The 20,466-nt window shown below is 38.9% G+C and overlaps 2 protein-coding genes across 9 annotated transcripts in view; one reads left to right on the top strand and one right to left on the bottom strand.

Moving 5' to 3' along the window:
• The window catches only part of armt1 (acidic residue methyltransferase 1), a 167,068-nt gene extending 166,105 nt beyond the window's left edge, over nucleotides 1–963 (bottom strand). For 2 of the 4 annotated variants that reach the window (XM_069932289.1, XM_069932290.1), the window contains exon 1: nucleotides 861–963. The gene's annotated coding sequence lies outside the window, so the exon portion shown is untranslated. Of the gene's footprint in view, nucleotides 1–220; nucleotides 355–715 lie in introns of those variants that run through there. The other 2 variants (XM_069932291.1, XM_069932292.1) reach the window with 2 other exon arrangements.
• On the top strand, nucleotides 104–20,170 carry zbtb2b (zinc finger and BTB domain containing 2b). Of its 5 annotated transcripts, XM_069932278.1 has the most exons (5): nucleotides 104–480; nucleotides 2,450–2,576; nucleotides 5,332–5,405; nucleotides 14,292–14,473; nucleotides 16,029–20,170. In XM_069932278.1, exons 4-5 carry the CDS (start codon nucleotides 14,301–14,303, stop codon nucleotides 17,416–17,418), a joined length of 1,563 nt encoding a protein of 520 aa, XP_069788379.1. In that variant the 5' UTR covers nucleotides 104–480; nucleotides 2,450–2,576; nucleotides 5,332–5,405; nucleotides 14,292–14,300; the 3' UTR covers nucleotides 17,419–20,170. The 5 variants fall into 5 exon arrangements, with proteins under 5 accessions (XP_069788379.1, XP_069788377.1, XP_069788374.1 ...); XM_069932276.1 differs by lacking the exon at nucleotides 5,332–5,405 and having other exon boundaries at nucleotides 104–463; XM_069932273.1 differs by lacking the exon at nucleotides 5,332–5,405.
• Nucleotides 20,171–20,466: the final 296 nt, after the last annotated feature.

Raw genomic sequence — 20,466 nt, 5'->3', positions numbered from 1 at the left:
GTTGGGAAAGGGTGCGTTTGCATAACTATGGAACAATAAAACGTGGGGGGAGGGGAGGGGATGCAATGCAAGGAGACGGTCAACGCCGGATTTGTCCCAGCCGTTCTGTCGAGTGGGTGCGGGAGATGCCCCGGTTCCAGCGGCGGCGGTGGAGGGGGTACTCCCCCGGTCTACGCGGCCAGCCGTCGGTCGCAGCGGCCGCACTCGGTTGGCTGCTCACCAGCCGGCGCCGCCTCGCCTCGCGCCGCCTCAGCGCCCCGGGAGCTCTCAGCCCACTCCGGTCATGTGACGGCGAACGTAACGGAACGTGCAGGAACCGTTTGGCAGTTTGGTGGCGAGGAAAGGCGGCGACGGCGCGGAGCGGTCCCGGTCGGCACGGCGCACACCGCGGACAAGAGGCGGCGGCGGCGGGCACCGAATTGGGGGGGGGGAGGGGGGGAAAGGTGGTATAAAAGCAGTCACGGTACGGAGCAGGAAGAGGTCGGTAACGGGGGGAGAGCGCGGGGTGTTTGACTGCGTGTGCATGTGTGAGAGGGCAAGGAACGCCGGCCGGGGGCCGACCCAGGCCGCCTAGGCCCCAGCCCAGGCTCTCGGGCCGGAACCGGCGGCGTTTACTCGGGACCGAGCCACGCGCGGGGGGTGGGTTGGGGAGGGGGGGGAGGTTGGGTTGGGACTCCCTTTGTGTGTCCCCCCCCCCCATCATCATCTAACCCACGCTGCGGGACGTGCGGCCTGCCGAGGGAAGTCGGGCGGGCCGCCGCACTCCTCCGGTTCGGTCAGGCGGGAGGGGGGCGACAGCGCCTTCCGGGACCCCCGGCTGAGTGAGGCGGGCGGCCGGCGCTCCCCTCGGCCGCTCTGACCTGCAAAGGCCGCCGCCAAAACGGGGCGTCGCGCACGCTCCTTGCCGCCTGTTCGTGAGTGGACACCTCCCCGGGCGGGCGGGCGGGCGGCGCTCCTCCTGACTCACTCTCATCGCACTCCTCCTCTTCCCTCCCTCCCTCCTTCCTTCCTTCCTTCCTTCTTTTAATATGGGCACGTTGGCGTGCGCGTTTGCACTCGGCTGCCAGCTTCCCTGCCTTGGTCTTTGACGTCTGCATTTGGGAGTTGGCTCTCCCTTGTGACTGAGGCGCCCACCTGATTTTTGCTTGCAGCGTGAGAGTGGCTCAGGCCGGAGCTTTCCCTCCTCCGGACGCTGCCAGCTCCTCCTCCACCATCCACTATTTCACTCCACTTCTTGTGTCTGAGTCCTTGGGACAGTGGGCTTTGCCGATTTCCCTTTCGCGAAACTGGGTGCCCCGAGCCCGGCTTAAAAAACAAAATAAAAGCAGGTTTTCCATCCCGGCCGATGGAAGCCTGCAATGTTACCCCGTTTGGGCAGGGCGAGTGAGTCCCCCGATTTGCACACGAAATCTTAAATGAAGGCCTATTTCGTTCATGCAAGTGTGCCGTGATCTGCTAAAACGTCTCTTGTCTAAATACCTTGACCAACATTGCTCCCTCCCCCACCGCTTTATTCCTGCGCCTGCCAGCATTTTCCTCTCCCATTGAATCGTTAGTTTGCCATAAAGAAACTGACTGAGTTTCTTCAACACTTTTATGTATTAAAGTCTCCAGACTTTATTCTTTAACTCCTCCCTCCTATGCCCAGTTTTCAGAGTACCTTTTTTTTCCCCCCCAAGAAATGGATCAAAATGAAATCTCTCTTCGCCCAAGGGCAAACTCTATTCAGGGAGTGTTTCCATATTTAACTCATTCAGTAGTTAGCCGCAATTGCTTATTTTGAGGAAAATGTAAATTGTAGATTATGCATCCAGTAAGTACAACCAAAATGTAAAGCAAATGTTGAACAATGTTTATAAATTCAACATTAGAAAGAATCATTGTATACTGGCATGAGTTTATGGGTCCGTTGGATTTCAGTTTTATCAAAGAATGAAATCAAAATACAGTCCTCAACAAGAAGGAAAAATTCCCTCACCTTGTCAAGAATTCAAATGTTGAATGAAAATGCTAAAATTTCTTAGCACATCGGACAATAATTTTGGAAAGAAACTGTATTTATTGTATAAAATTGATCTTTCATGAGAAGATTAAAGCAAAATTGATTTTTTTTTCATGCGATGCTACTTGATCTATTAAATATTTTCTGATTTCCAGTATCTGCACCATTTTGTTTTCATGGAAATTGAATTGATTCAGATCCTGTGCAAACATGCACATTGTCTAGAATCATAGATTTTGCACTCTCAGCATGGTCTTGGATTTGACTGATGAGACTACAATACTTGTATAAATAAAATTACAAACTAGTATCACTTAGAATAGTTCATGTAAAGATAATCAACTGACTTTAATACTATGCATTTTGAAATAAAGGCCATCATTCTACACTGGAACTTGTTACAAAACCATTGTACATTGTTGTTAATCCATGTAATATATGCTGCAGGTCCTACCATTCTTCCAGGAGAACCCTATCTCTACTGTGCTAAGGATCTCTGATTTTCATCTGCAACGTGACCCCGAGAGCAGTCCGCCAGTTAACTTGAGGAGCTGACAGATGGTCCCGGCCCCAGGTCGGATTCAGTATATGCCTTTTCACTGTATTCTGTTATGAATTTAAATAGCAGGTTATGATATATGATTAAAATATAAAATAATTAATATGAAACCAAGTACCAGATGTCATTAAAATAACTCGTATAAAGTTGAAATATAATTAAGCAAACAATTTGTATGAAAATGCAGAGACTGCTGCCACTTTAAACAAGCCAGCAGGGGGCAGCTCCTTGTCTTTATCATGTAGGATATGTTCCTGACATTGCACTTACTGAGCTTCCTTCAACTTATTTAATAATGCATTTGAGATGTGGAAAAACCATGATGAAATCAGACATGCAGGTTAGAGCTGTGTGATTTTTTTTCATGAAAAGATAAATTAATGTTAAACTTAATTCAGAGCTCAAGTCTGCTTCTGTAAAGGATTTCTACAATCATAAATTTTTGGTGAAAGAATGGTCCTTAGAAGATTCGTGTTTCGATCTTACAGCTGGATTTCCCTCTTTTAGTTGTGGAACCTAGGTTTGAATTATTGACACAGTCTCAACAAGTTTCTGTAATCAAAAAGTCTCCTGAGTGTTGGTCGAGGGGGTCTTTTATAAGGAACACTACCTTATATTCTGTCTTGGCACTCTCCAACCTGACCAGCATTAACATCAGCTTCTCCAATTTTCATGAACATTCCCCCCTTCCCTGTGCCTCTTTCTTTCCCTATCTCTATACTCCATCTCCACCCTTTCTCCAATCAGAGAATTACCCTCGGCCCTCTCCTCTTATTCCTTTTCAGCTTTTTTCTCTTTTACATGCATCTCCCACATGCATCTGCCTATTACCTCTCACCTGTTAGACTGTGCTCTGCCCCCTGCGCCTTCCTCCCTCTTCTTAACTCCTCCCCCCACCTTTTTATTCAGAGAGCTTCCTGTTTTTGCATATACCTGACAAAGGGCCCAGCCCAAAACATTAGTTACCCTTTACTTCCACGACCTGCTGAGTTTCTCCAGCACATTCGTATTGCACATAACTCAAGCATCTGTAGACTTTCTTGTCTAACTTGTATAAAGTTGGGTGCTTTGAGGAGCCTTTTGTTCTGAACTCTTACTATGATCCCTAATGAATTCAAAGGTCGTGAATCTCTAGATTTTTCTACCTGAAAGAGTGGAGATTAAAACATTGAGAAGTGTTAAAAGGAATGGAAGCAAATACTGACAAAATCAGGGAATTGAGAACTAGTATAGAAGAGATGAAGGTTGGCGCAGATAAACTGGTCATAAAAAATGAGGGAGGATTGAGAGGACGGATGGCAGACTCCTGCTCCTATTATACTCTTAAAAACCTTCCACTATCTAGCATGAACCACATATAAAGAAGACTGAAATGGGACAAATTGTTCTAATGTTCTTGAGTGCAGTCCTCATTGAGACAGAAGTGGAATGCATCTTCTGTTTGAAATGTCACTAGATACTGCTTTAGTTACTGAACCCAGAAATTTATCTTAAATGTTTTACTGGAGATCTAGACTAAAGAGAAAACTGAGATTGCAGCAGTCCACTGAAAATTAAACACCTTGTATTTTAAGGATGACCTTATTCTGTGGATTGTTTAAGTTATAGAATGGGAAAAAAACATTATTAAATGTACTGCCAAGTTGAGATCACCCACAAATTGAAGGGATAGCACCTTGTATTTCATCTTTCCAGTCTTCTACTAAATGGCATCATCATCAACTTCTTTAATTTTGTTAACCTGTTCCCCCAATCTATCTCTTCACTCATCCATCTATCTCCCTTCCTCTAGGTCCCCACCCCCTTCATTTAGCTCTCTTATCAAAGAGCTATCTTTCTTTGCCCTTTGCCCTCTCACCTGCATCCACCTCTTAGCTGTGTGCCTGTGCTCCTTCCTCTCCTTCTCCAACTTATTTTTCAGATGTGTGCCTGATTTTCAGCATTCTTGACGAAGGACTCCAGCCTGAAACATTGACTACTTTTTACTTCTTGTTGGTGCTGCTTGACCTGCTGAGTTTCTCCAGCACTTTTATGTACTGTCCTGGAGTCAAGTGTCTGTAGATTTTCTTCTTTAGACCATCTGTGAAATTCTGATTAATAAGTGATTCTATGCGCCAAAAATATCTATTGTGGAATTAAAGCATGGTTATTATTTAGGATCTCTAATTTGATAGCTGCTAGTGCCCAGCTTAGCAGTCGTTTAGGTGGTCCTAGGTGAGAAAAGTTTAAATAGGATAGATTGTAATATCCTCAATGGTTGAATGATATCCTGCTTCTTATTCAAGGCTTTTGTGTGGTCTTTTAGATGAGGTACTGCAAGCTTCCCTGCATTCACACTGAAGCACCCATTTTTTGAAAAAGGGAAAAGAAATGTGAGGGACAAGAGACCTGATGAGATCACAGATGTTTATACTGTACTGACTGTAATGGAGCTGATGTGGCACATTACCATGAATTCCTTGAATCAGAGAATCAAGAAGAAAAAGACACGAATCTGCACTTTGAGAAATCAGGAAACACATTTTCATACAAATTGTAGTATAATTCTGGAACTCTATTGCTAAATTCTCTGGAGTCTATTGGCGGGGTCTAGTCAAGATAAGGGAAGAGAATTGACTGCAATATATGAGACCCAATTGATTGCAGTACTGATTCAAGCCTGCAAAATGAAGATGAGAAATTTTTAAAGATAATTTTGTTTTATTTATATATACATTACAACTCTGATTATCTGAAATCCTCATTTATCCAAATTTTTTAAATATTTCAGATAAATGAGGCTATCCGAAACAAATCAGAAATCCTCATTTATTCAAATTAGAATGACGGTCGTCCTTGTTTCAGGTAACTCCCTCCCCTCTCTCTTTCCATTTTTTCCTTACCTTCCCCTATTGACGTTTCTCCCCAACTCTTCCTCTCAAACTGCATGCCGCTGTCTCCCAGCCGCAAGCAGTCGGAAGAATCCCTTGTCACGGTGTCATCAAGGAGAGCAGCCTCCCCTCCTTATCTTAAATGCAGTAGTTATTTGAACACAGTAGACAGATATCTCATTATGTGCTCTGGTTGCTCAGAAATCATGTTTGACCATTGCTGCAGAACATTTTTAAAGAAATTATTCTGCAATGAATTTACTTCTTGTAAAATTCCCTTCGTCATAAGCCCCTTTCACACTGGCACTTTAACCCAGTAATTAACCGCCAATCTACCAATTTACATGACAGTGTGAACACTCACGACTGGCACGTAGGAGTCAAATCGCCCTGGGGATGAACTGCCTATGGAGGTAATGTCATCACCAATTTGTTTTGAATCAGTGTACTGATTCGCCCAGTGTGAACGGGACAGGGTATGCAGGACGTCGTTGCTGGAGGATAGGCACCTCTTAACTCTACAGTGCCGGGTAGTGAATGTGAAAGGGAGCAGAGAACTGATGTAATGTTGGTCCATTGTGAATGGCTCTAATGGTATTTTAAAACTATTTGTTCACCACCAATTTAACGGTTTGCCAATATGAAGGGCTACAAAAGGCAACATCCATTATTTAATATTTCACCATTATTGTTGGCTGTACAGTTGGCAATGTTTTGCCTTTTTCTATGGGGTGAGAATGAATGGTAGAAAGGTAAATAAATCTTAATATTATACACATCTCGACTGTGGAATATATAAGCACTGCGTAATTTACACAGTACTTGAATATTTCCTGTTGGCTTAGGTAATGGGTGAATTTGATTTTTGTTTTCCTTTGGCACTCAGAAATGTTAGATAATATAAAATTCCCACAGATGCACTGCAAGTGTCTGATCTTCCTTTTCTCCTTATTGAGTTGATCAGAGGTGAAGAAAATTGTAGTTATTGTCAGTTATTTTCAGTTGTCAGTATCCCCAACTGGTTGTTTTGTTTTGTGCCACAAAACCCAAATAAATATCAACTCATTCCATATTATAAATGTTAGCATACTAGATGCATTGAGTTGGAAATTTTGTATAAAATTGAAACCATTAAACTTGAAATTTTATATAGCCTGCAAGCACCAAGAACATTTTAAAAATCGACTGTTATTGGAGTCAGGTTCTTTATTGGCTTGTTATAAGGCCAGTAAAGAAAATGACTCAACACTGGTCGATATTTTTATTTTCTGGTCATACACAGGCAGCTAATTTCCATAATTGTAGATGTCATTAGTGAACGTTGAAATATGCATATTAACTTGGGCTGTTTAGCATCAATTTGTAAATAGCATAGCAAATTTTATTGTTTTTTTAAAATGATATATAAATGAAGTGTGATGATCGTTGGACTTTCAGCAAGTATTTGTTAGGATAACATTTATGACGTTATATTACGTTGCTGCCTAAAGACAGTGTGGCCCAAGTTTTGGATTATTTGTGTGTACTGTGCCTTCAGTACATGGAGCACATGTCAGATATGAGAACAATATTTCTCATTTAAGAAGTGTGAATGCAAACATCAAATTTATTCAGAAAATTTATATCCACAGATTGGTTTGTACAGCTTTGGGTATCTAAAATGGGAGGTGTACGAACCACAAAAATGGTACAGTGAAGCATTACTTGATTGACACCAGAAATTAGAAATCATCTTTCTGAATTTAATATTATGGGGTTGTTCTTGTGGAATAATGAAAATAGTGGAGGAGGAGATGGTGGTTAATGTATAGTAGTATAATTCTTAAAGTTCCACTGATAATTTAATTCATCTGTGAAAGGCCGAACAATGGAAATTATTTTGCAGTTTTAAATTTGAAACTCTCTAATATGGCTCCCTTCAAACCTGACTGGTGCTGAACTGCAGAAATTGCCCCTGATTGTCTTACTCTGAGCAAAAGAACTGTTTTTCAACAGTTCTTTTAGACACCACCCCACCCCCTCCCCTGCCCCATATTAATTAAGGGTTCCAAGAGATGTGCAAACCTAACACTTGCTCCCAGACCTCCTCGTTCACCACCATTCAGGGCCCCAAGCAATCCTTTCAAGTGAAGCAACACCACTTAAAAATCTGCAGGGATCATTGCTGTATGCGGTGCTCCCTTTGTGGTCTCCTCTACATCAGAGAGACTAGAAGCAGATTGTTTTGTTGAGTGCCTTCTCTCTGCTGTCTCCCAGTGGCCACCCATTTAAATTTTCTGCCCCATTCACATGCCGATGTGTCTATCTATGATCTCGTGCACTGCCAAATCGAGACCACCTGAAAAATGAAGGAACAACACCTCATTCTGTCTGGGCACCTTCCAACCAGATGGCATGAACATCACTTCATCAGTTTCCGTTAGACTCCACTCCTCTCATCTCTCTCTTCCCCAATGTCTCCTTTCCTTCAGCTGCCCACCCCATGTCTCTCTCTTTTTCCCTGTCCCTCTGTCTCTGCATTCACAAAATTACCCTCTTCCTTAATCAATTCTCAGCTTTTCTCTCCTACTTTTCTGTTGATGTTCCACTATGGCCTTTTGGTTGTTGGCCTGTGCTCCTTCCCCTGCCTCTTTAGCCATCCTTTCCCACCATTTTATTCATGCGCCTGCCTGCTTTTTGCTCATTATTTGACAAAGGGCTTGAGCATGAAACTTTGGTTATGAATGCTGCAGGACCTGCTGAGTTTTGTGTATTAGCTACAAGGACAGCATCTTTCTAGTTTCTAAATGTTAAGATCGCTCTCAGCTAAGATTGTTGCACTGGTAAGTTAATTAACTATAGCATAGTACAGATCTTAGTTAATTTTAGATCTTGGTTAGAATTAATTAAATAGTTCAGGTCTATAAAAGATGCTGGGCTTAGGGGTTCCTGAACCACAGAATCAAGAGATTTTTAACCTGTGGGGCAAGGGAATGAAAAGGAGTAGAAGGTAGAACTGAAAAAAGGGTACTTTTGAGGAAAATAAATTATAAAGGAAGAAATACAAAATCTTATTACCTCTGGTATAATTAATGAACGTCATTTTAGGAAAATAAAATTGTATGAACTTTTCCTGAGACAAAAATCACATGAAATTAGCAAAATATTGGATATATTTGAAAGCTTTTTGTGTCACTATTTAACAAAAGGACATATCAGATAGATATGAAATTGAGAATTTATTAAAGCTTCATTTAAAATATTGAAGAGGAACAATATTAAACAGCTGTTTATAAAAACAATGAGGAGAAAAATGCTGGTCTGGACAGATTTTTTAAAAATTTGGGGAAGACATAACCGGTAGCCAAAGCTGCAATTGTTATAGAAAAGACAGTTTGAACAGATTGAGTTTATATCATAGTTGTATTAAAAGGGGAAATAGAACATACCCATGTAATTGTGTACTGAATTATTAATAAACAATAAAACTTCAGCATTTAGGGGAGAAAATTGCCAGACTTTTTGCAGTGGGTGGTGTGAATGAGCATAAGAAATTAGTCTACTGGACATTGTCCTTATTAATGTCTCACATTCGACTCAGAAAGTATTAATAGATCATTGCACAGGACATATTGCATGAACCCTGACTTCAAATCTTGGCTTTCAAAACACTTCCACAATGCTAAATGATTATACAGAGAACTTGCAGGTCAAAACTGAGACACTGTTGGACATCACCAACACAATCTGTAATCTGATCTTGTATATAGATCTAGTTACTGTTGTAATCAAGTGGAGGTCTAGCATGATTCAATGAGAGGGGTTCATATGAGTAGCACCAAGCATACTAAAAGTGAAGTGCCAGCCTGGCAAAACTGCATTATAGAGCCAAATGAATAATAAACTGCAAGCCAAATATTCAATATACAGAGCTAAGCAATCCCATCCATAACCAACAGGTGAGTTCAAAGATCTGAAGTCCAGCCATGTCTAGTTGTGAATTATGGTGGAAAATAGCTGATGAAAGTGCTCAGCAATGTTTGTAATCATGTTAAACCAGTAGTGCTGACACAGGTGATGCGACTTGCCTTCCTTCTGGGGGTCTCCACCAGCTTTGAAATTAGTGTTGGCCAATTCTGCATTGCTGCATTTTGTGCCTTCTACAAAATTCACTGCAATTGTTCCCTAAACTTTCTAACAATGGCTCCCAAGCTTGCAAAATATTTTGCTAAGAAGAGCAAGTGTTTTGGAATGATTGCAGCTAGGATGGCCATTCCAAAAAGAGGACATGGTCATATATATATATATATGAATATATAGACACACACACATACAGTGTTTGCATTATTGTTCTTTGCAATACAGTTTAAATCTTAATTTTAAAAATCTTTTTGAGGCACTATATATGGTAATCTATGACCATGTCCTCTTGGAATGGCCACCCTAATTGTAGCAGTTCATGGGTCTTTCTCAACCACTGGTTGATTAAAGACAATTAGAATAGGCAATGAAGGCCACATATCAGAAATTAATGAAGTTTGGAAGCCTCTCTAAGGCGCGAAGTGGTTGGGAGTATAATACATAAATCACTGCAAGTTGCAATACAGCAAAGTAAGATAGTTATTTAAAAAATGGACTAGTGTTTATTTCTAGAGTATTGTATTAAATTAGAAAGTAGTGAGTAGTTGAGAATTTTCGTACCTGCATCCACCAATATGTGTCTGGAGTAAAAACATACCAAAATGCTGGAGGAACTCAGCTGGTCTTTCAGCGTCCAAAAAAAGCAAAGATGTATTGCCGATATTTTGAGCCTGAGCCCTTCTATGAATAAGCAGAAAAGCTCAGAATTCAGACTTTGTTGGTTGGGAAAGGAATCCAGACCCAAAAAAAAAGGTGTTCATTAGATATGATAAGGGGAGAGGTGAGAGTTTATAATGACTGTGCGAAAGGAGACAGGGAAGGGAGAGACTGAGCTGGGGGATTGCTACAGGGGAAGAAGTGGGGGGGGGGGGGGGGCGTTTAAACGAAAGCCAGAGAAGTCCATATTAATGTTTTCTGGTTGGAGGGTGCCCCAGTGCAGTATTGATAAATAGTAATGGGCAACCAACATTTTGGACCTAACCCCTTTGTCAAGATCTGAGTAAAAAACAGGCAGTTGCCTGAATAAAGAGGTAGTGAGAGGGGATGAGGAGAGGAGGGAATTATGAGCAGGGGAGGAGCACAGGCTAATAGATAAAAGGTCATAGGTGGATTATGGGTAGGGTTCATTCACAGACTAGACTGGAACTTGGATTCTAACAAAGAGAGGAGACGGTGTGTGCTTTTTAGTTGATGCCAGTTGGTGCATGGATGTTGGGGTTATGTCAACCTGCTTCACTGCCTTAGAGCAAATATCATTTCAATGTAGACCCTTCTGTCCTCCTTGAGAGTTCTCATCAGTGATTCTCACTGGAGTTTATATCCCTCATGATGCTGATTACAAACAGGAGCTGCATAATGTAATCAGTATACTAGAGATGGCCCACCAAATCTTAAATGGTGACTTTAATCAGGACTGTCTCAAGAAATCACTGCCTAATCATCACCAGGGCATATCCTGCTATACCACTAATATAAGAAAGACCTACCATTATTTCCTGAGACTGCGTTTTGGCAAGTTGGATCACCTGGTGATGCATGCTCCTTCTGTCTGCATATAGTCAGAGCCCACAGGTCTTGAGAGGAAGCAAATCATCTTCTATCCGGAAAGACTGACTGAAAAGAATGGTTACATCAATCAAAATAATATGATGTCCTTGTGCTCATAAATCCATAATTAGTGTAGTGGTCAGCCTTTCCATTCAAGGCTCAGGGCATCTGTGATGAGTGTGGATATGTTCAGATACATTTTGCACTCGTGTTGGTTCACAGCCTACTTGCTGCAGATTCGCTTTGACAGCTATCTTCTTCAGGACATGACCTGCATAGTTATTGATGGTTCTAGCATGGTGTTCTTGGTGATGGACATTGAAGCCACCCACTCAGACTGTGGCTGCTACTTGCATTCCTTTTTCCAAGTGTACTCCCCCTCCCTCTGTTGAGAATGGCTGCTACAGTTTTATCACTCTACAGCTGCTTTCACTTCTGTAAAGTATGGTTCAATGTGTATTCCTCTGTCAGGTCTTTAACTTGCTTCATCTGAGGGACTGCTCTGCCAATTTAGACAAAATTCCAAAATGTTAATGAAGTGAACTTTTCCAAGGTAATTTGGGTGTCAAGTGGAATTGCCATGTTGGAATTCAGAGCCTATCTTAATTCAAGGTTGTCTGTCCATCTTTATCAATTTTCTGTTTTAACGTAGAGGTTATGATAAAAATGTATTGGTTTCTGCACCATTTCAGACTTGTTAAAGGTCTACCATTATGCACAAAGTCAGGAATTGCTTACATGTTCATTAATTGGATCTGAGGAAAAACATTTTAGATATTTACTCTCTGCTTTAATCTTTTATATAGTTATTTATGTGATTATAAGAATTGTTTTTGTTCCCTTTCCTAATAATAAATTTGTAATCTTTACTAATCCTGGTCACCTGAGCCATGTCCAATTCAGGCAGGACAATTGTGGCAGATTCCCTCCACTGAAGGGCATAAGCAAACCAGGTGAATTTTGTGTTCACCTTTTTGATTTTCTTTTTATTTCCAGTCTATTTAATTGAAATTAAATCTCTATCACATTTTATACTCTGAATCAATAAAAACAAACCACTCCAATAATGGTGGTGTTTGGGATAATTTTGGTTCAAGTTTGAGGCAGGATAACTGTGAATGATCCTTTTGGAAATTGTAGCTGGAGCTGAGCTTCAGCTAAAGTGGATAATAATAAAATGTTAAAGCTGCTGGTTTGTAGAAAATAGAATATGTTGGTGAGAGTTGTGGTTCTAATTCAGCAAGAAGTAGAAACCTGCTTTGGTAAAATTTAAACTCCAATCTAATCATGGCTAATTCAAACCCAATTCTGAGGACTTTCACTTGTGATCTGACAGAATTAAGGTGACCAGGCTTGAGAAAGAACTGTAAATCTAATTTTATAAGAAAGGGACCAAAAAAATCTTGTAAACATACAAATAATTATGAAAATATCATCTTTAAAGAAGAATAAACATATCTACAAATTTTTTTTTTAAATATGGTTAATTCATCCTGGGTATTAAAGCAAAAATATTTAAGTAAATTTTCAAAAGTTTTTGTCCTTCACTACTGATAAAATAATAATGTTATGTTTTATCTTTTTACCAATCAAACAAGTGCTTAGATATCTCAAAACTGCCCATTTTTTGTTTTCAGTGTTCAGTTATACTGCTTGACTAAGCTGCAACCAAACTGCAGTAAACATTAGAGAATTTGACATCCCAAAGTACCTTAGCAATGTGATTGATGATTTATTAGCGCTGCATTATTTAAACCATTTATAATTGGATTCTGTTGAGCTAGAATTTATTGATGCAATGAGTTTGAATTTGCTTCAACCAATACCAGGCACTAGCAGAGAAAGTACCCATAAATACATGATCTCTATTTTTGTATTGAATCCATTACTTCAAAGTTCCATCCTCCCAATTTAGCACTATTTTATTTTGTTTCCATTTAATTAATGTATTCTGTACATTTGACTGCCTGTCAAAGATGCCAATTTTATAATAGACCACTAAATATTTTTGTCATGGCATTGAGTAAGATTCATAATACTTTATTGGCACTAAAATTCAAAATACTTTACTGGCACTAAAATTCAAATATGAATGAACTCATTAGACCCCCATTTCAAGTGTGATCTCAACAGGGTCCATTATTTAAACTCCAATCTAATCATGGCTAATTCAAACCCAATTCTGAGGACTTTCACTTGTGATCTGACAGAATTAAGGTGACCAGGCTTGAGAAAGAACTGTAAATCTAATTTTATAAGAAAGGGACCAAAAAAAATCTTGTAAACATACAACATACAAATAATTATGAAAATATCATCTTTAAAGAAGAATAAACATATCTACAAAAATTTTTTTAAAATATGGTTAATTCATCCTGGGTATTAAAGCAAAAATATTTAAGTAAATTTTCAAAAGTTTTTGTCCTTCACTACTGATAAAATAATAATATATTATGTTTTATCTTTTTACCAATCAAACAAGTGCTTAGATATCTCAAAACTGCCCATTTTTTGTTTTCAGTGATATTTCAATTTCTATCCTCAGTTGTCTTTTGTGGTATCTTACAAAAAGCCACCTGAAAATCAAAATATTACTTGATGATCTGGTCATTATATGCTTTGCAACTTTTGGGATTTTTCAACATAATTTGTTGGCTGACATGTTTTAGTTACTACACAATGACCACATTTTTAAAAAGCAACTGAATGGAATTGCAGCATTTTAATCTCATTTTCTCTCTCTCTTTTTCTCTCTTTCTCTCTCTCTCTCTCTCTCTCTCTCTCTCTCTCTCTCTCTCTCTCTCTCTCTGCTCAAATACTAAAGTGGTCCTTCAGTTATTTGCTTATGTTCTGTTAAAGGTATTTGGTGAGAAAGTTAGACAATCAACTGAAAAACTAATGAACATTTTTAAGAGTTGCTTGGGTTTAAATGGTCTGTGCAGGAGTGTGTAAATTCAAAGAATTAGAAACATTTGATCAGGGTTGGTAGTTTTTCTCCTTTTTTAAAACTCATTCAGCTACATGTATATTTTCTCTTAAGTGAAAATTGTTCATTGCTGCACATTCTAGTTTAAAATGATTAATAGTTGAATAATAATTTTTTAATTTAGAACAAGGTTTTTTCAGGTTTCGGTTATATGTTCAGTTGTCTTCTATTTGGTCTCTAATGTAGTCTCCTTCTACCTCCTCCTAGGGTCTAAACATGGAACTAGCTAACCATGGTTTAATTCTGTTACAACAACTCAATGCCCAGCGAGAGTTTGGCTTCCTTTGTGACTGCACGGTGGCTATAGGTGATGTTTATTTCAAGGCACATAAAGCAGTCCTTGCCTCTTTCTCTAATTACTTCAAAATGCTTTTTATTCATCAAACCAGGTAATGCTTTAGATCAAGATGTTAAATTGAAGATAAAGAATATTATGCTTGTTATAATTTACACAAACCTATCTTTTATATCCAAATGGGGTTTTCTAGCAGAATAATGCTCCAAACATGTAAATGATACAGATACAATGTTCTGATATTTTGACATTGTCAGCAAGTAAATAACATCCATTCATTACTGCAGTGTGAAGGGTGCATTCTCCTTAGACTCTAACTCTACTTTAAAATTACTTTGTTATGAATTGATGTTTCTTTATTTTCTGCTCAACTGAGGAACTAAGTGTTGAAGACCATACCCATTAGTTCTTAAGGCTATGAAATCATTTCACTTGTCCCTCCTCTGCTTGAAGTATTTTTTTTAAATTTCTTCAAAATATGTATTCTTCTGTAATTCAGACATTTCTAATGTCAGAAAATTAAATTATTTGCTTACACTCTGAACAAAGAGATTACTGTATTTGAAGGCATATAAGACCCACTTTTATTCCCAAAAAAATGGCTCAAAAATATCCCCTGGGTCTTGTATGCGCAGTTGAAATTAGGGTGATAATAGTAAGTAATGCCGACAGTGATCATTGTTGCTTCTTGGCTCACTAGCATCAATCATTGAGGCCTGGTGTCAGCGAGGCAGTGGGATCAGTGTGGGGGTGGTGGGGCTGGTGGCGAACTGTCTGGAGACTCTCGGTGGCCCGCTGTGGGTCCCCACACTGATCCCACTGCCCGTCTTCTCCCTCCCCCGCAACAGGCCGCCACCAGCCCCCACACAGATCCAACCCCCGCTCTCTTCCTCCCTCGCCCCACACCCCGACAGCCAGCATCAGCCCCCACACTGGTCTCACTGTCCTGCTCTCTCAGTGGGGCGGGGGGAGAATCGGGGCCACCTGGAGAGAGAGGGACCAGCAGTGGCAGTTTGTTTTATAAAATGTGTTCTGCTATACCTAAGCTGCTTTTGTTTTCTCTTGTAATTTACTGTAGTATTAAAATGATTTTTCGGTTGTCCCATTTGCATGTTTTGTCTTTTTTTTCTGCTATACTGTGGCTACATATTTCAATAACCTAAATTGCTGACCTGTAAATACACTAAAAAAATTCTTAATATTCCTTGCTGAAATGGTGTGGGGGGGGGGGGGGTGGAAGAGGTAATTTGAATGTTTAGTACTTTTATTTGAAATTTGTAAGACTTTAATTTCCTTTTACTTGTTTTGGTTGGAAATAGCCTGCATCTCAATTTGCCACTTAACTTGTTATGCTCATCTCTGGTATAATTTTGATAAATTCTCATGATTTTCAATGTTTCAAGGAGTTATGTAAACGGTGTTTTAAATTGCACACATCATAACAAGTAATCTTGCTTTCGTGCTGCAATTGCCTTGTGCTTTGGTGTAAGCTTTTGACCATGCATCAAGCTCTGTTTATCATTTTGAAAGACAATAAGAGTTTTGCTATGTATTGACATCCTGATGCATGTTACACTTCACAAGAAAACCTGCAGAAACCAGTGGATAGTTTAGTATTTATATATATTTTTTGATTTTTTTTTTAACAGTGATTGTGTCCGATTGAAGCCAACGGATATTCAGCCAGATATTTTTAGCTACCTCCTGCATTTAATGTACACAGGGAAGATGGCACCCCAAATTATTGACCCTGTTCGCCTTGAGCAGGGAATTAAATTCTTGCATGCATATCCACTAGTTCAAGAAGCCAGTTTAGCCAGCCACGGAGCCATTCCTCGCCCTGATCAAGTTTTTGCTTGGACATCTTCACTGTATGGCATTCAGATTGCAGATAATCAAACTACATCACAAAGTAGGTTATCAACAACTGGAGAAAAGTGTGGTCGGGAGCCCAGGTCACATACTCATCCTTCTCGGCTAGAACAAGAAAGAGGTGCGGAAGCTGGGCAACAGCATCCCCAGAGTGCACAGGTTCTCCAGCCTTCTCAACATATCGGGCAGTCATCTGGGACACCTTTAGGGTTAATTTCCCCAGCCGGTCCAACAATAGCTGAAGAACGAAACGAGAATATTCCTCTATTAGATGGACAGCCTGGAATACATGCGGTAGCTCATGTTAAGCCCAGTATTATGAAAAGGAATAGTGGTTTTCCAAAGTTTTATGTTTGTCACCTTTGTGGCAGAAGGTTTACTTTGCGAAGCAGTCTGCGAGAGCACCTACAGCTCCATACAGGAATGTCACTTCCTGTTACCAGCCAAGCAGGAGTGAATGTGCTGGGGCAATTGGGAGAGTCTGGGAAACCAGCAAAAGAAGCTGAAGAAATACCTGAAGCAGAAGTAATTAGCGATGGTGAACTACAACAGAAGAATGATTCTCCAATGGCAGATAGCCAACTGCAAGCAGAAACACCACCCCCATCAGACATTGCAGACATTGACAACTTAGAGTTAGGGGATCAAGATAGGGAGGTTAAGAGGCGAAAGTATGAGTGCTCCATCTGTGGACGTAAATTTATCCAGAAAAGTCACTGGAGAGAGCATATGTACATTCACACAGGCAAACCATATAAATGTAGTACCTGCGATAAAACGTTCTGTAGGGCCAACCAGGCTGCCAGGCATGTGTGCCTTAATCAGAACTCTGATACCTTTATGATGGTAGATAATAAGCAAGCAATGCTCACTGAAGGCTCATCGGAAGAAACTAGCCAGTCACTAATGGATCCAGTGTACCTAACAACAAATCAGTCCAACCAATCATACAAGTGCAGTCTTTGTGACAAAAGTTTCTCAACAGCTAGTGAAGCTGTGCGGCATTCCTGCCAAAACCAGAACTCTGATACGTTTGTTGTGATGGAAGGCCAGCCTGCAGAGCAAGGGGAGGGCTCTTCAGAGGCTTGTGAAGTGACAGAGACAAATCAGTCTCTGTCAGAGACTGTGCATAATGTGGAGGATGTCCAGGCTGTTTTGGTAGAATGACATTTGTTCATTTAATCACTTTCCAATGTATTTCTTAATAATGTACAATTCAAAATTAATAGTTATTAGATATAGTTTATTTTCTAAATTAGTTCTTGACTTTCTTTTCTGGCAAAAGTGTATCTTCATTATTCGCTAAAATTGTGACTTTTAAGATGAAAATCCAGGTGGCATATTGTATCAGTCAGTGTTTGCACTAGAGTTCAGATTAGCCCATGTCAATCATGAGCTACTTTGGGACCAGGCTTGGGTGTGTTTATGTTATCACTAAAAGAAGCTGATATGCATTGTTCTTTCTTTTACTGGTGTTGCCTGATAAACACGCTATTCAGTAGGTTAAATGGGAAATGAAATTACAATGCTCTAAATCTGTACATCTTTATGCTTAGCCTCCCAAAACCAACACCAAAGAGTGCACACTTCTATTGAGTCTTTTGGATGTGTATTCATATTAAAAGAGACTGACAGATACTAAATTTTAAAGTGAGCAATTTCCATTTTAATGAAAAAATCCCATTCTGTTAAGAGATGTAAGAGCTCTTGATGAATGTTCTTCTGTAATTATCAGCACATCACTGGATGCATCTATCTGTTGACACCAGTAACAAATCAAAAATGCACAAAAGGTTATGCCATTCTTGAATTGATAATGAATTCAGAATATTGACTTTGGCCTGGGCCGGAATAAATGGTAACTAACTCAATATGTCCTTAGAACTGCCCATCTAATAATGAATCATACATATGAAAAGTATTTTCTCAATAAAATTTGTTCAGTATGGTATTAAATTAATTGCTCACAGATGGCAGTGGAACTTACATTTCTTAGCTATTCAACGCCATTTTCCAGTGTGATAGAACAAAGCTGTGCTCTAGTGCATCATATTTGTCCCTATTCACTTGTATAATCTTGTTTTTAAACTATGTTCAGTGTAATTCTGAATATCACTTACCTCACTTATTTACAATTTGCTCTTCGATATGTCTGTGTAATCTGCTTTCAAGATGGGGGGGGACTTAAAATATCTATGCATGCTGACTTAAAAATACAGTAGTAGTATTTGTAACTTGTTTTACAGAAATAGTAACTGCATTATTTATTCTGTGTTGTCTGTCTATACATTTTAGAATTCTTAATTATTAGCAAAATTACTAAGCTGAGGAACAGCAACACTGAAAAAAATCTATCCTTTCAAATTCTGGATTAATTATAATGTAGACAGGAATTTGCTGTGTGAAGGATCAAAAGGGGGATCGTTATTGCAAAAATAAACTGTCATTTGGTTTATTGTTGAAATATTTTCCAGCTGTACACCCATACCAAAAATGTCAACATTTTTCTCTCATGGATTTTATATTAGCTGTATATAAAATTTATTTAATCCCCACAAAGAACAGATTTTTCACAGTTGCATTTTCTTAGCGTCTTGTGCAGACTTTAAGAATTGATTGTCTTGTTCCATTTAGCCTATTATTTCTTGACTAATATATGAGAAGGTAACTTCATTCAGTAAAGAACCGATTAAAATAGATTGTACAAGATAATCCTTGCTGTAGGTGTGAATGAAAACCAGTGTATGGATTAAATGGAATATTACATTTTAAATAACAGACTTATTTCCCCAATTGATTATGAAAATATGCATTAGACTGGTACATTTAATACTGTTACATACAAATATGTTACAAGATATATCAATCCCCAGGGTATTTTGTGTAACTTATAGTTTATGAGCATCTCTTTTGCAATTAGTAAACTTTTTTTTTGCTCAGTAAACCTTCAGATATACAAGGTGTTACTTGCAAATATAAATTGCTAAAATGCAAGGATTTCTAATTCTCAGAAATAATGTATGTAAATTGTTGTTTTACAAGTTTTATATAGTCATTATGATAGAATTCACATTTGAAATGAGAAAAAAATCAACTGCCTTAAAATACTTAATAAAGCATAGAATGATGTTCATTGTCAAAACTATCATTTACATTAATTATGATTCAAATAAAAAGTAGATTTTAAAAAGAAAGTATTTTGTGAAGCATGTTTCAAGAGGGAAATATGATGTTCAATTTTGTAAAATGAGTCCTGGGGAGGAAGGACATTCCTTCATTGTCATAATAAATAAATCATTGTAGTGTCTATGACCAAAACAAATCAAGAATTGATCAGCTTAATTGGGGGAATAAATATTTTGGATCAAAATGGGTCTTTTAAAATGTTTTGATTGTGATTTTAAATATGTGTATAGCAGTGAAGTTGAACTTCATTTGATTTAGAAATTGCAGAGATTGAGAGCACTGTTTTCTGTGACATCACCTGCAGTAGCACTCCTTTGCCAGCATTATTGAGATTTTTAAATGCATTGTACAATGATGCCTTTCTGTAACTTTGCTGCTCAGAAGCTAGCTATTCACCTGTACAGTTGGGGTCTTATTTAACAAAGTATACATATTTGATAGATATACGTACTGTACCAGTGATAGACTAGAGTTTAATTCAAATGTTTACTTATGCTTTGTTAATTAAGTCACAGTGCTGTTTCTGTCTTATTTTATTTTTTTTATGAGTTAGCATTTATGTTTAGTCCCAAATATTCAAACTTGATACACACTGCATTTGTACTCGCCTTGATTCCATGCCACAACATTACTGTTAAATCAAAATCTTTGTTAGTTAATAACTGTATAATGTGTAATATAACGCTGCCAATACCAAAGACTTGAATAAAACGAGCTTGGTAGGAACTGGAAACATTCCTGTACTGTCTCAGTGAAATCTTTGTCCTGTATTTTGTACAAGTCACAGATAGTAGTGTTTCACTGTGTGATAATGTTGCCCACAACATTGACTGCAATACATAATCAGTAGATAATTATAGGTGAGGTTTATCCTGGTTTTATGCATCCATTCAGAGAGATCCAAACACATGCATGCAAATGCTTTGTGGATAGGTTTTGAAATTGGTGAACCAATTCAGCTCTGATTAAATGCTGTTCATTTCTTCACATCCTGCTCTACTGATAATACCTGATATTCTGTGTGCTTTC

Source organism: Narcine bancroftii, chromosome 4 (assembly GCF_036971445.1).
Source record: "Narcine bancroftii isolate sNarBan1 chromosome 4, sNarBan1.hap1, whole genome shotgun sequence".
Classification (NCBI taxonomy): Eukaryota; Metazoa; Chordata; class Chondrichthyes; order Torpediniformes; family Narcinidae; genus Narcine; species Narcine bancroftii.
The sequence above is the reverse complement of the archived record's forward strand: the minus strand, read 5'-3'. Positions and strand labels throughout refer to the sequence as shown.